Source organism: Akebia trifoliata, chromosome 2, assembly GCF_017979445.1.
Source record: "Akebia trifoliata isolate Shusen 1 chromosome 2, ASM1797944v1, whole genome shotgun sequence".
Taxonomy (NCBI): domain Eukaryota; kingdom Viridiplantae; phylum Streptophyta; class Magnoliopsida; order Ranunculales; family Lardizabalaceae; genus Akebia; species Akebia trifoliata.
The window spans coordinates 20,076,622-20,092,666 of NC_141376.1; the positions used below are offsets into that span (position 1 = coordinate 20,076,622).

Below are 16,045 nucleotides of genomic sequence, written 5' to 3' on the forward strand. Positions count from 1 at the left end.
TTAAAGATAGAGGCAATTCGATTAGTGTGTGATTATCCTGATGTCTTTTCAGAAGAGTTACTTGGGTTATCCCAAATCAGGAAGATTGATTTCTCAATCGAACTGATCATAAGAACTAGACCCATATTAATTCAACCTTACCGAATGGATCTAGCAAAAATGAAGGGATTGAAAAGTCAATTGAAAGAATTGATAGATTTGGGTTTCATTCATCCGAGTAGCTCACCTTAGGGTATTCCAGTTTTGTTCGTGAAGAAGAAGGATGAGTCAATATTGACTATCGAAAACAGAAATAGGCAACTATAAAGAATAAGTACCTGCTTCCCAAGATTTATGATCTATTTAATCAACTAAGAATGGTAAAATACTTCTCTAAGATCGGGGTATCATCAGTTGAGGATCAAAGAGGAGATATTTCGAAGGCAACATTCATAACATGGTTAGGACACTTTGAGTACCTAGTAATGTCGTTCGGTCTAACTAATGCATCTGTAGTATTTATGGATCTCATGCAATGAGTATTTTGGGATTTCCTGAATGTCTTCATCAACATCTTAATTGATGATAGTTTGATCTATTCGAAGATGGAATTTGAAGATGAAGATCATTTGAATATCACACTTCATCGATATGCAAAGAAAAGCTTTATGCGAAATTCTCCAAATGTGAATTCTAGTTAAATGAAGTAAAATTCTTGGGGTATGTAGTTTCCAAGAATGGGATATTTTTGGATCTGTCGAAGATTGAAGCGATGATGACTTGGTAGAGACCGTCCACAGTTAATGAGATCATGAGTTTCCTTGGACTTGTGGGATACTACCGTAGGTTTGTAAAGGATTTCTCCATGATAGCTTCATCATTAACGAAGTTAACTCAGAAAGGGGTCAAGTTTGAATGGACTTATAGTTGTGAGGTATTATTCTTGGAATTGAAGACTCTATTGACCACAGCTCCCATTTTGATAGTCCCTTCTCATACGGGACTTGGGTGTGTACTAATGTAGGATGGTGGGGTAATTACTTATGTATCAAGACAGTTAAAGATCCACGAGAAGAACTATCCGATTCACGATTTAAAATTGGCAACTATAGTGCACGCACTCAAGGTTTGGATCAACACTACTTGTATGGGGAGACCTTCGAAGTGTATTCATATCACAAGAGCCTCAAGTATTTGTTTTTGCAAAAAGATTTGAACATGAGGCAAAGGCAATGGATGGATTACTTGAAGGATTACGACTTCACATTGCATTACCATCTTGGTAAGGCTAATATAGTAGTAGATGCTTTAAGTCGTAGGAAAGATGGGGTGTTTGCTCACAAAGGATTGAAGAATGGAAAATGCTAGAAATTGTAACTGATTATGCATTCAACATTCCCTCAGAAACAGATGAGCAGGAATCCTATGTAGCTCAGATGAGAGTACAACCCCAGATTGTTAAGAAAGTTATCAAAGCCTAGAAGACATATACAAATTTGGAAGTACATCAAAAGAAAGCTGAGGACTTTGGTGATCAGAGTTGGAGAATTCATGATGATGGTGGCATATGATTTAAGAATGGGCTTTAGGTTCCTCATGATGTTTTGTTGAGGAAGGACATAATGGATGAAGCTCATAATTCATATTTTTCTATTCATCCAGGGAGTACCAAGATGTATCAAGACATGAAGCGAAATTTTTGGTGGCCAGGGATGAAGAAACATATTGCTAGTATGTGAGTCGTTGTATGACATGTCAACAAGTAAAAGTTGAGCATAGGAGGCCTACAGGGTTGTTACAACCACTTCCTATTTCAAAATGGAAATGAGAGCACGTGACTATGGATTTTGTTTGTGAATTGTAGAGGGCTAGTGATGAAATTGATGCAGTATGAGTGATTGTAGATAGACTTACTAAATTAGATCATTTTTTCCCTATCAAGATGGCCTACACTATAGATAGGTTGAGTATGATCTATATTTCAAAGATTTTAAAGTTGCATGGTGATGCGTATGATTTATGCTAGCAAGTGCACTAATCGTTTCAAGTACTAATATAAGATATCGTTCCCACGAGGATTAAGTTACTAAATACCAAAAATAATCACTTAAATTACTATTTGATGAATCGAGAATTATCGAATTGCAAATTGAACTAACAATGAAATAAGAAAGAATGGATTCTTATGGATTAAAAATCTAGGGCTTTCAACTTTACTACAGATACTCCTACGTAATTGATTATTCAAAGTAATTCCTGCTTTGCCATATTTGGAAGTTTAATTCCCTAAACCAACTAGTGTTTTCTCTCGAAATACACTAGATTACTCCTTTAAATATTAACTCAGCACATCTCTATGTGAATTTAAATACCAAAGAGTCATAAAATCTGTGGAATTATTGTAAATTGAATTACTAACCTCTTAAAACATGCTAAAATACCTCTACCGTTCATTCATTCCAACGTGATCTATTTTATTGATCTAACCTAGATTCTAATTCTCATTATAAACCTAGATCAATAAATCAATCAAAACTTTGGCCTTCAGATTTGATAGCTTTAAACTCAAAATAGACACACAAATAAGTAATTGCAAAACAAGGAATTAAATTTGAATAAAACAACTACAAAATTGTATCTGAGTTACATCTCAACCCCAGAAATGAAATTTAGTTCATAACAAAATACGAAACAAACATCTTGAAGTTAAACATAGAAGAAAGGAAGAATAAACCAGTAAAATTCGAGATTGTCGTAGCAATCACTTGATCTTCTCTCCCTCTTCTTCTCTAGCCTCCCAGATATCTCTAAATCCTAAAAAATCAACTACTTATAGCCTCCATACGTTCTGAATACAATTAGGGTTCAATCCTCTTTAAATCGGATCTAAACGATATAATAACAACACGAGATGAAGTACAGAAAACGAGATCTCGCCGCGTGCCGCGGCAGGAATGTACCCACCGCTGCGACGGCTAGCTTCTATCTTAGGGCCTTTGTCGATTTAAATACGAGCGCCGCGACGAACATGTATCCATTGCTGCGGCAACCTCTGCCTCTTGTATTCCATTCTTCGAAACTTCATCTTTTCTTCCGATTTCACCCCGAATTGCTTCCTTTTCGTATTCTTGGCCATTTATTACCTAAAACAATAAAAAAGGAACAATTACTAAATAAAATCACTCTCAAATTAGTAAAATGTCAAGTAATATTACATAGAATAAGTCGTTACAAACTGACTTATCAAATTCCCCCAAACTTAACATTTGCTAGTCCTCGAGCAAAAACAGAAATAAACCTAACCTAGAATGAACTGAATCAAAACTAATTTCAGATTCTTCAACTTTCAAGAGCAAGTTTCATTTAACAAGCACAATTCACAATAGTGTCTCAAAAATCACTGATAACATAAAGCGTCAAGAATCTATTGGACATTACAAAAGCTAGAAAAATCACCCAAACTTTTATCCCATTAAAATCATCAATTCTTCAAAAAATCCAAGTAAGCAATCTCTAAAATAATCAATTCTACCACCCGGATAATTTTATAAAAACAATGCAAACAAATTTGACCTCTAAATAGTAATGAAACATCAAATCTCATAAGCTTGCCTTTCTTGTCACTCTCCACTAATGTAAACTCATCATGCCACCTCGGATCAAAAGGTCTTAATTAAGCTTGTAATGTTAGGTTTAGGTATTGGTTCAAAAAGAATGGATAGGATAATTCAAATAATGAGAATACTCACAACCGAAGAAAATGTAACATTCTAAAGAGCTTAAGAATACTAACATCACAACTTCACTTTTCATACTTTCCTTCTTTCTTTTGTGCTATAACACTTTCGCACACCTTCACCACTACTACCATCAAATTCTTTTTTATTTATTTATTTTTTTATTTTTATTTTTTTACGAACAAAATAAATAAATGCAAAACACTTTTCTTCAAACTTGTATTCCTCCTTCATTTTTCTTAAAGACCCCCTAACTTATCTTTGATTATCATCGGGGTCTACAACATTTTTTTTTCTATCCTTTTCTCCCTTACAAAAGATTTTTGCTCTTCAATCTCAACAAATCACACACAAGTGAATATTCTCATTAAAGGTAAGGATAAGTGTTTAGGCTCAAAACTAGGTAAGAAAATAAGTTTTAAAGAAAGAAAATTAAGGCTAAAAATTAAATAAATAGCTCAAATAGGTAACTAGCGGATAAAAATAATTAAGGTAGGCAAGAAAAGCTCAAACGATCCAAAAATAGCCTAAATCATTTCCTAAGCAATATGAAAGTCTATGATTTCACCTCGAGCGACAATCAGCCAAGTTCTAAAATCTGTTGAGGCCTATTTTTCATTCACAAATGTCTAAATAAAATGTCTCTAAGTAGCAAAACAGGATCATTATTCAAATTACCATACTAGACCAACATTGAATATCCAATTCAAACAAAACAAATGTCTAAGCTATCCTCAAAGTCTAAGTAATATCGAATTCCAACTCAACAGCCACATAACACAGTAATCAAGTTATCATCATTGACTTTATGAATTGACTCGAAAACAAAAGAAATGCTTAAAAGTTGAAAATTTTAATACAAAAAACAATTAAAAGAATAGAAAAGAATAAAAAAAATTGAAAAATAGAAGAATGAAAAGAATGATAGTATGACTTTAATGCAGCTAACAACTCAAAGAATAAAAGAATCAAATTATTTTCTCCCCCCCCCCCAAACTTAAGTATCTTCATTTCCCTCAATGAACAAAAGCAAACAAACTAAAGTAAGGAAATTAGGGGATAAAATAACTCCCTTCTCGATTTATCTCGGGTACAACGACATTTTCTCCTTTCTTTTCAAGCAGTATCCTAAAAAGAAAAAGAAAAAACCACACTTGCAACCAATGTTAAGTCGTTAACTCACACAATGAAAACTAATAATTAGTTCAAATATCCAAAATAAGACAAAACATAACTAATAAATCCAGAAAATAAAACTAAAATCTAAAACAGAAAAATAGACAAAAATAAAATAAAATAAAATAAAACAAAATAAACATAGAGACTACATCTCCTCCTCCTCAGCTACTTCATCACCCTCATCTCCATCTAAATCCTCTGCTCGAGAAGACTCCAGTCCCTCTCCATGTGACTTTCCTGGATAAACTGGCATGTTAGGAAACTGTGACATGTCCACTGCTATCCCCACTGCTAACTGCCTCATCATCAACTCAAGAGTGTCGTTGCAGGCATACTGATACTCTGTAAACTGCTGGAGCTACTCACCTTGTTGATTAACCCTTTCTTCCAACCTCTCCATCCGCTCAGCCATAGTGAGAGATCTGGAAGACTGTGGTCTTGCCTGTTGACTTTGAACAACTGGTGCCATTCTGTCAACCCCTTTCATACCTTGCACTTTATTGTCAGAAAGTGCAGCCATAGGAGCTAAAGTCTCCTCATCTGCCCCAGATTGGACCCCAACAGCAACACACAAAGCAGTGATCAAGGAAGGATAAAATAATGACATGGAAGTGTGCTTATAACACTGTATAATATAAGAAGATATGAATTTTTCCACATCAATAGATTTTCCAGTCACAATGCAGTACAAGAGAATTGCCCTTTCCTTATTAATATCACTAAAATGATTTACTGGCATCATTCTAGCCGCCAGAAAATAGTACCTGTAGACACCCCATTTTTGTATCCGCCTGACTTGACGATCCGTCACCCGGTTGCTGTGGATTTCTAATGATGAGCGCAAAAAACTCGAAAGTTTGATTGAAGCATCCTTCTAATTCCCCCTGTTTTCTGATTTTATTATTTCTCCTTGCCAGGCAACATAGAATTATGCACGCTTAGGATCGCTACGCCATACACGCAACTTAGCAAGCATGTACGCTTAGGTTCGCTACACATTTGAATAACTTAGAGATCTCGCTATGCTAAGAAAACATGACCTCGAGACTTAGAGATAATCACGTTACGACTGAAAGAAACTTCACGCCAAAATAGATAAAAATTGATAAAATGACGAAAATACCCCTCATGAATTTCGAACCTTCGAAAAATCTCTAAAATACCTCCGTTACATTCAAAACATGATTTTGAGTCTAACAGGACCCAAATCGACCAAATCGGAGAAATTTATGAAAATTCACAAAATGACCGTAACGCCCCTCAATGTCCGACTCTTAGAAACCTTGACGCTTAGGAAAACACAATTAAAGAATTAAAAAGACTTCAATAAAAACCTCGAATAATCAAAATTAAATTAAAATTTAAAATTTAAATCAATTAAAATTTACAATCAAATAAAAAAAATTAAAAAATGAAAATAACCATTAAGCTAAAATTAGAATTTAATCGACAACTTAAAATTCAAGATCAATTTGAAATTCAAATTAAAATTCAAAATTAAATCAAAAATAAATTTTAAAATCAAATTAAAGATCAATTAACCAATTCGAATTAAAATTCTATCAAAACCCAACTAAAGCCGATTAACAAATTAAAAAATCAAAATTCAAGCTTAAATTAAACTCAATCGACCAATCAATATCCAAATCAAAACATAATTAACCAATCTAATAAAAATCTTAATTTAATCAACCAATCAAGATCAAAAAGTGAAACACAATTAATCTATCAAATTAAAATCAAAATTAAAAATTAACCTAAACCATCAACCAAAATTAAAAATCGAAATTTAATCTACCAATGTGCCACGTGTTGCGAAGCGTGGGATCATGATCCCATTCTTTCTAAACTTTAAAAGAGAGATATTCTCTCTTTGGTTCGGTCAAAGAATAAGCAAATAAAAGAAAGAATAAAAAAAAAAGAAAAGAAACAAATAAAGTAGAACAAACAAAAAGAGAAAGAAATAAACAAAAGAGAGAAAGATATAGAATAAAAAAATAGCAAGAGATTGCTATAAAAGAGAGAGAGCTTTCTCTCATAAGGGGGGGACATGTTTTTGAACCCATCAAAGAAAGGCTGACGTTTTAGCATAGAAATAGCAAAAGGAAAAGAGAAAAAAAGGAAGGTAGCAAAAAAGAAAACAGCAAAAGGAATAACAAAGAAAGAAGTTCTCCAACTAAGCAACAAAAACTTCTTCTTCTCCATTAACTCTCTAACTCCTTGCAACGTCCTCAAGTCATAGCTCTCATCACCCTCTTAAGAACAACCTTCCTCTCCAACCATCACCACCTCCTCCAACCCCCCCAATCGCTGTTCAAAACAGCATCCCTTCATCACGTTTTAATCCCCCATTCTTTTTTTTTTCAGACTGTAGGACAGCCCCATTAACAACACCTTCTTCATTAACACCCAACCTTCATTCCATCCCTTCTTCATCTTCACGTCCCTGCAACTGCCTTCCCCATCCTTCTCTCACGTCCTACCCTTCAACAGATCAACCTTCTTCACGTCAACCACGCCCCCATACAGACACGTCCTTTGTTGCAACGTCCCAATCCTTCTCGCCATAGAAACACAGCATTCTTCACGTTTTCTATCCTCTCCGACCTCTCCTTTCAAGCCTTTCTCTCTCTTTCATTCTTTCTAATGGCAATGAGTGGATGAGTAGGAGAAAACCTCGCAGCCACCATAATTCACACAGTAACTACCCGCAAGCTCTCCGAATTGCATCTAAAGGAACCACAATAAGTATAATCCTAGCACAAAGGTAAGTTTGTGTGTATCTGTTTAGATTAATTTTTTTCCTTTTTACTTATGCTCATTCTCTTTATATTTTGTTCTATTTTTATTTATTTGTTTGTATGATTGTTGCATTGGTGATTTCTTTCTTTCGATCAGCATGAAGTTTGGGTTATAGGGTTAATTTTTTTTCTTTTCCTATTCCATTTTTAGCAGGGATGGGGAAGAATCTATTTACCTTTAGTTTTCAGTAATTTTTCAATCATTGTGTTTGGGTTAATCTTATACGAATCATGACAACGGAGGTTCACTTTCGTTCTTTTTTAATCCTCTAGGCTAGCTATTGTTGATTTGGTGGCTAAGATTTTGGCGGATTTTAAAATTCCTTTTGACAATGAATATGCATATTTCGAAATAAGGACTATTTTGGAAAATTCAGTATTGTACCCATCGGATTAATTAGTTAAGCATAGGGCTGCATTTTTAATTTGGTTTTTTTTTTTTTTTTTGTTATTTTCATTTGGGAAACATGTTATTGTAGGATTTTTTGGATTTTTTGTGCACATAGGAGGTTAAAATCAGATTTTTGATTAACTTTCCATGGGAGTCAACTCACTGTTTTGAAGGAGGCATCGAGGGTGGTGTTCAGATTTCGCATGATAAATGGACATTGAGTTTACCCACTGATTTGCGCATGCGTAGTAAGTTCAAAATTGATTTTTAAAAAAGGTTGCCACGTGAGTTAACTCACTGATTTCTATGTACACTGGGATTTCAAAAATCAATTCTTTTTATAAAATTGCCACGTGAGTCGACTCACTGATTTTTTATGTATATGGGGGATTCAAGGTTAATGCTTTCCATAAAATTGGCACGTGGCCTTCATAACGATTTTTTGTTTTCCAAAGTAAGAGTGAAAAATGCATGCTCATAGTTTTCTATTTTAGAAAATTCATATTTGCAAGTTGCCCAATTTGAAAAGTCCATGTTCATAATGTCTATTGTGAAAAAATCTTAAAATCATGATTTTCCATTTTTGGACAATTGATATTTATAAATTGCTAATTTGGGAAATCCCATTTTTGATAATTCTCTAATTTGGAAAACCCCTTTTTCAAATTTCTAATTTTGAACTCTCAATTTAGGAAATTTCTAATTTCTAATTTAGAAATTTCGTGAATTCCCAAATTAGAAGTTTCATATTCTCAGTTTTTCACTTTAGAAAGTTTTCCACAAATTCATATTTTGGTTGATTTGGAAAATCTTCACATATTTGATTTGTAATTGAAATCTTGCCACTTGAGCCTTGAAACATGATCTAGAATTTAGGCTTTTTCAAATATTTACACTTTTGTGCAGAATTCGAGAATCATATGATATTTGGAGAATATTGGCCTTGGGATTCGTTTAGCACATTTGATATAATTTGATGATGATTGGACCATAATCTTGACTTTAGTCTCTACCCGTCGACCGTCGGATAGTTTGGATCGTAGTAGAGACCGATCATCTCGATCGGGCGGGTTCGGTGCCAAACACCTTCTGAAACCCGTAATCTGACCCCTTACCCAATTCTTTGATCTGTGGATCGACCCGATCCATTTTGGAGTTATTTTTGGTTCCTAGACCTAAACTAGGTGGCGACTCCTTACTCCCTAAAAGTCCCCAATTTATCAATCAGACCCCGAACCACAATTTGGTGGAAAACGGGTCGAGGCGATTTTAGTACCAAGCCTTACAGTCCCTAGATAGCCCAATGCTAGGAAATGTCACTGGTTTTTCTTCTGTTAGCTTCCATTGGGTACCTGGTACAGCAATCTCTTGCAATATCTCTTGATAATCTATTTGTCTCCCATTGAATCTATTATAATCATATTTTGTAATATCAGGTAAATTGAAAATTTTGTTGATAGCCTCCCCACTAAAATTGACCTGTTTTCCTCTTACAAACACCTTTCTATTGTTATGTTCAGGAGCATTGGCATAGAATTCCCTCACAACTGGTACTATTGCAGGCTTAGGTTGTTCACAAAACGTTTCCCATTTCCTCTCTTCTATAATCCCCCTAATACGAGGATACCCTACAGCTGTGACAGTTAATCCCCTTTCCACTATGGGATTTCTACCAGTTACCGATTAATAGAACCTATTCTGTGCATCTTCACTAACAAATTTTTTTTTATCATAAACAACCCTAGATTTCCTCTTCTTAGAAGTACTTGATGAAGCCATTATAACCCAAATAAAATTCTTCTAATCAGAAATCAACTAAACACAGAATTTCAATTAAGAGAGAAGAAAACCCTTACCTCTTTTGCAAACCTCAAACCTCTTCTTCAAATATCGACTCCAAACTTCTATGCAATCACCTTCCTTTCCCCAAACTTAGTAGCAAACTTTCATTTTTCTAAGAAGAAACAAGAATAGTAAGAGTGATTTGAACAAATGAAAGAAATTTTGTACATTTAAATAGAGTTAGGGGAGGTAGAAGGTTGAGGAAGATGAAGAGATGAAGGAAAATGAGAGGTTTTTTGAGAAAAGAAGAGAAAGAGGCAGAGAGAATGTGAGAGATTTGAGCCAAATGACGGGTTTAATCCTTTAAAATTTCGACTTCGCGACTCGCGCCGCGGCAGGTAAGTCATTTCCGTCGCGGCTAGTGCCCTAATTCCTTCAATTTGAGCTTGGCGTCTTTTCTGATTTTGAGAAACAGCCGCGGTGCACATGTACCCACCGCTGCGACGGAATTGACTGGGCAGTAATGAAATCGTTTATTCACCTGAAAAATAAAATCAAAATAAATAACATAAAATAAATCCTAAAGTACCTAATAAAATAAAATAACAACTAAAACTAAAATAAAATAAACTAATGAAATACTAAATCCTTGAAATTTTAGTTTTGAAAATAAATCGGGTTGCCTCCCGAGAAGCGCTAAAATTTAAGTCTTTAGCTAGACTTTCTTGAATCTTCACTTCGGAATTGAGAGCAAAATGGACACCCGCTCGGTATTAAAGTTCCCTCCAAAGTAGTACTTCAATTGCTGCCCGTTTACTGTAAAAATCCCTTTCGACGGATGCTTGACTTCTATTGCCCCCGATAGTAAGACCTTGTTGACAGTGAAAGGACCGGACCACCGTGATCTTAATTTTCCTGGAAAAAGTTTAAGTTTTGAATTGAAGAGGAGAACTTGTTGTCCTTCTTTGAATTCCCGTTTGTAAATGTGCCTATCATGCCATCTCTTCGTCTTTTCCTTATAGATCCTAGCATTCTCATAAGCATCATTCTGGAACTCTTCCATCTCATGTAGCTGTAACAGTCTCTTCTCCCCTGCAGCCTGTAAGTTGAAATTCAAGAACTTAACAGTCCAATATGATCTATGTTCCAACTCAACTGGGAGATGACAAGATTTGCCATAAACCAATTGATATGGAGAGATTCCAATAGGTGTCTTGAAAGATGTCCGGTAGGCCCATAAAGCATCATCTTATTTGCTTGACCAATCCTTCCTTGAAGAATTGACTGTCTTCTCTAGAATCCTCTTTAGCTCACGGTTGGATACCTCAACTTGACCACTTGTTTGCGGATGATAAGGTGTAGCTACCCTATGTGTCACTCCATATTTGCTCAGAAGTGAATCAAATTGTTTGTTACTGAAGTGTGATCCTCCATCACTTATGATAGCTCTTGGTGTTCCAAATCTTGCAAAAATATACTTCTTCAAAAATCTCACCATCACCCGAGCATCATTGGTTGGCAATGCTACAGCTTTAACTCACTTGGACACATAATCTACAACAACCAAAATAAAATGATTAGAAAAAGAAGATGGAAAAGGACCCATAAAATCAATACCCCAAACATCAAACAATGCAATTTCTAAAATATTTGTTAGAGGCATCTCATTTTTCCTAGATATATTCCCAACCCTTTGACATTTATCACAATTGACAACAAAATTATATGAATCTTTAAAAAGAGTAGGCCAATAAAATCCTGATTGTAAAATTTTTGCTGCTGTCTTGGTTGCTCCAAAGTGTCCTCCAACTTTGCGAGAATGACAATGTTGAAGGATACTCTCCATCTCCTCTTCCGGTACACATCTTCTAGTTATGCGATCACCACACATCTTGTAAAGGAATAGATCATCCCATATGAAATACTTAATATCTTAAAAGAACTTCTTCCTCCTTTGGTGGGTGAGTTCGGTAGGCACAATCCCCCTAGCCAAATAGTTGACAAAATCAGCATACCATGGGGCTTCTCCAACTATCAACAACTGCTCATCTGGAAATTTCTTATTAATATCCCCATCAACTTCTTCATTTGGCTGCACATGGTCCATCCTAGAAAGATGATCTACAACTACATTTTCGGTTCCTTTCTTGTCCTTGATTTCCAAGTCAAATTCCTGTAAAAGTAAAATCCATCTTAGCAACCTTGGCTTTGCATCTTTTTTAGCAAATAAATACCTCAAAGCCGAATGATCAGTGTAGACAATCACTTTAGAACCTATTAAATAAGATCGAAATTTGTCAAAAACATAAATAACTGCTAAAAGCTCTTTTTCGGTAGTTGCATAATTCAATTGAGCCTCATTTAAAACTTTGCTAGCATAGTAAATCACATGAAAGACCTTATCTTTTCGCTGCCCTAAAATAGCACCTATAGCATATTCACTAGCATCACACATCAAAGTAAAAGGCAATTCCCAATCGGGTGCAGCAATAACAGGAGAAGATATCAACTTCACTTTAAGAGTTTCAAAAACATCTAAACATTCTTTGGAAAAATAAAAAACTGCATCTTTTACCAATAATTCACAAAAAGGTTTAGCAATTTTAGAAAAATCTTTAATAAATCTCCTGTAAAATCCTGCATGTCCAAGAAAACTTCTAACTCCCTAATCATTGGTAGGAAGTGGAAGCTTCTCAATTACATCAATTTTTGCTTGGTCCACCTCAATTCCTTTAACAGAAATTCGATGTCCCAACACAATTCCTTCTTTTACCATAAAATGGCATTTTTCTCAATTCAAGACCAAGTTTGTGTCAACACATCGCTGCAAAACCAAAGAGAGATTAGAAAGACAATTATCAAAAGAAGAACCAAAAATAGAAAAATTATCCATGAACACTTCAATGTATTTTTCAACCATATCGGAAAAAATTGACATCATGCAACGTTGAAACGTAGTAGGGGCGTTGCACAATCCGAATGGCATTCTTCTATAAGCAAAGGTTCCATATGGACATGTAAAAGTGGTCTTCTCTTGATCCTCCGGTGCTATTAGAATTTGATTATAGCTCGAATATCCATCTAAGAAACAACAATAGTCATGCCCGGAAAGTCTCTCCACCATTTGGTCAATGAAGGGCAAAGGAAAGTGATCCTTTCTTATGGCATCATTGAGTTTTCGGTAACCTATACAAATTCTTCATCCGATCACCGTTCTTGTTGGTATAAGCTCATTGTTGTCATTCTTCACTACGGTCATACCACCTTTCTTAGGAACCACTTGGACCGGACTTACCCATGAACTATCCGAGATTGGATAAATTATACCTGCATCCAGAAGCTTCACAGCCTCCTTTTTCACTACTTCTTGCATGGAAGGATTTAATCTTCTTTGAGGTTGCACCAATGGCTTGTAGCTCTCTTCCATCAAAATCTTGTGCATACAAATAGATGGACTAATTCCCTTGATATCATCGATAGTCCATCCAGTAGCTTTCCTATGCTCCCTTAAAACCCTCAATAACTTTTCCTCCTCCAAATCATTCAAAGAAGAGTTAATAATAACAGGATAATAACGAGACTCTTCTAAGAAAGCATACCTAAGATGTGATGGCAATTGTTTAAGTTCAAGTTTAGGAGGTTCCTTTTTAGATGATGATTCATTAAAATGCACAGCTCCCAACTCTTTAAATTTAAGCCTTTTTGGAAACTCACAAGGTGGCAAAGCATCAAGATTATTCGCACATTCAATTATATCTTCATCATCACTTAGAGTTCCTAAAGTTCTACCATTTAATATGCAATTTTTCAAAGGTAAGGGAGGAAAAGATTCATTAAATTTTTCAGCTACTACCCTATCCAAAACACTTATTGCAAAACATGCATCAACATCAGAAGGAAATTTCAGAGCCTCAAAAACATTAAAAGTTACTTGGTCATCTTGAACCCTTAAAATCAACTTACCTTGATAAACATATATGAGAGTTCTACCTGTAGTGAGAAAAGGTCTTCCCAATATGAGTGGAATATCCTTGTCTTCTTCCATATCCAAAATGATAAAATCAGCAGGAAATATGAATTTGTCCACTTTTACCAAAACATCCTTAATAATGCCTCTAGGATGCTTGATAGATCTATCTGCAAGCTGCAAGGATACCGTAGTAGGCTTCACTTCTCCTAAACCAAGTTTCCTAAAAATAGAGAGAGGCATCAAATTAATACTTGCACCAAGATCACATAAAACTTTATCAAAATTAAAATCACCAATAGTATAAGGAATAGTGAAACTCCCTAGATCTTTTAGCTTTTGAGAAAGCTTTATTTGAAGAATAGCACTACATTCTTCCGTGAGCATAACCTTCTCATTATCCACTGATTTCCTCTCGTTTGATAGAATCTCCTTCAAGAACTTAGCATATTTCGGCATTTTCTCCAGCATATCTACAAAAGGAAGATTAATATGTAAGCTTTTAAAAATATCAATAAATTTAGAAAATTGCTTATCTAAATTTTGTTTTCGCAATCTTTGAGGAAAAGGAATGGGATTAGAAGTTGGTTGTTGAATAGGAGCGGTAGCATCTTGATCTTTAGGAAGAACAGTTTCATCCTCATTTGCTTGTTTGCTACCCCCCTTTGATTGTTCTAACTCCTTCCCACTTCTAAGAGTTATAGCTTTCACATGCTCCTTGGGATTCTTCTCAGTATTACTTGGGAGTGCTCCTTGAGCTCTTTCCGTCAATAGCTTAGAAATCTCTCCAACTTGATGTTCAAGGTTGCGAATACTTGCACCTTGATTTCTAAAATTGGCTTGAGTATCATCAATGAATTCATTGGTCTTTTGCATAAATTGGGTGAAGACCTCTTCCATGGTTGGTTTCTTCTCTTGAGATTGAAAAGAATGCGGTGGTTTTTGCATATTCACATTGTTGCTCCATGAGAAGTTAGGATGATTCCTCCACCCTTGATTGTAGTAATTGGAGTTTGGATTATATTGCCTTTGATTGTTGGCCACATAATTCACTTGTTCGGAAGAATTTGCTTCATATGGGCCTTGACACTCCAAAGTAGGATGATTCCCTGCACAATTATCACAAACTACATTAGAAACTACGGCAACATTCATTTTTTTAAAATTATTATTTAAAATAGCAACTTGAGCAGCTAAATTAGTAAAAGCATCAATGTCATGAACTCCGACTATCCTTTTCTGTGCATTCCTATTAGATTTCAGGAAGTTGTTACTAGCCATGACTTCAATAAGTTCATATCCTTCCTCCAGTGTCTTGTTGAAGAATGCTCCTCCACTTACTGCATCCACCATGGTTTGAGTGTTTGAGAGCAAACCGTTATAAAACGTTTGCACTTGCATCCATAACGGTAGTCCATGGTGCGAGCACTTTCTTAAGAGATCTTTAAACCTCTCCCAAGCTTCATAAAGAAATTCTTGATCTTGCTGCAGAAAATTGGTTATATCGTTCCTCATCTTCGCAGATTTCGCTGGTGGAAAATACTTAGTCAGAAAGGAATTAACCAGTCCATCCCACGTAGTAATGGTTCCTGAAGGTAGCGAGGTCAACCATGCCTTAGCCTTGTTGTTCAATGAGAAACGAAACAAACGCAGTCTTATGGCATCATCAGTCACCCCATTGTACTTGAATGTATCACAAATTTCCAAGAAATTTGCAATATGCAGATTTGGATCATCGTTAGCCAACCCCCCAAATTGAACCGAAGATTGTATCATCTGAATGATAGCAGGCTTGATCTCAAAATTGTTTGCTTGAATAGGTGGCCTTCGAATGCTAGAGACACCCACATTAGGAATAGAGTAATCCTGTAGTGCTCTATTTGGGAATGCATCTTCACCACCACCATTATTCTCTTCTTCCGCCATGGCTAAAACTCCTTGTTTAGCTCTTTGCTTGCGTTCCCTATTTAGCCTTCTAAGTGTCTTATTGATATCAAGGTCGATTCGCACTAAATCCAAACTACTTGTCCGTCTCATACACTAGGAAAAACCTAAAAAGAGAAAAATGAATAAAGTAAGAATAAAAATCAAATTAGTAATAAAAGCAATTGGTATTAATATTAGTAATCTTTAATCTCCGGCAGCGGCGCCAAAAACTTGATGCGTATGATTTATGCTAACAAGTGCACTAATCGTTTCAAGTACTAAT

The 16,045-nt window shown here is 35.3% G+C and overlaps 1 protein-coding gene and 1 non-coding gene across 2 annotated transcripts; one reads left to right on the top strand and one right to left on the bottom strand.

Moving 5' to 3' along the window:
• Positions 1 to 10,602: 10,602 nt before the first annotated feature.
• On the bottom strand, positions 10,603 to 11,367 carry LOC147409883 (uncharacterized). Its single transcript, XM_086432027.1, has 2 exons — positions 11,194 to 11,367; positions 10,603 to 10,968 (listed from the first exon to the last, which is right to left on the bottom strand). Exons 1-2 carry the CDS (start codon positions 11,365 to 11,367, stop codon positions 10,603 to 10,605), a joined length of 540 nt encoding a protein of 179 aa, XP_086288153.1.
• Positions 11,368 to 15,247: 3,880 nt separating this feature from the next.
• On the top strand, positions 15,248 to 15,354 carry LOC147409884 (small nucleolar RNA R71). The gene has a single exon (XR_015175705.1). It is a non-coding gene; the product is annotated as a small nucleolar RNA R71 (small nucleolar RNA).
• Positions 15,355 to 16,045: the final 691 nt, after the last annotated feature.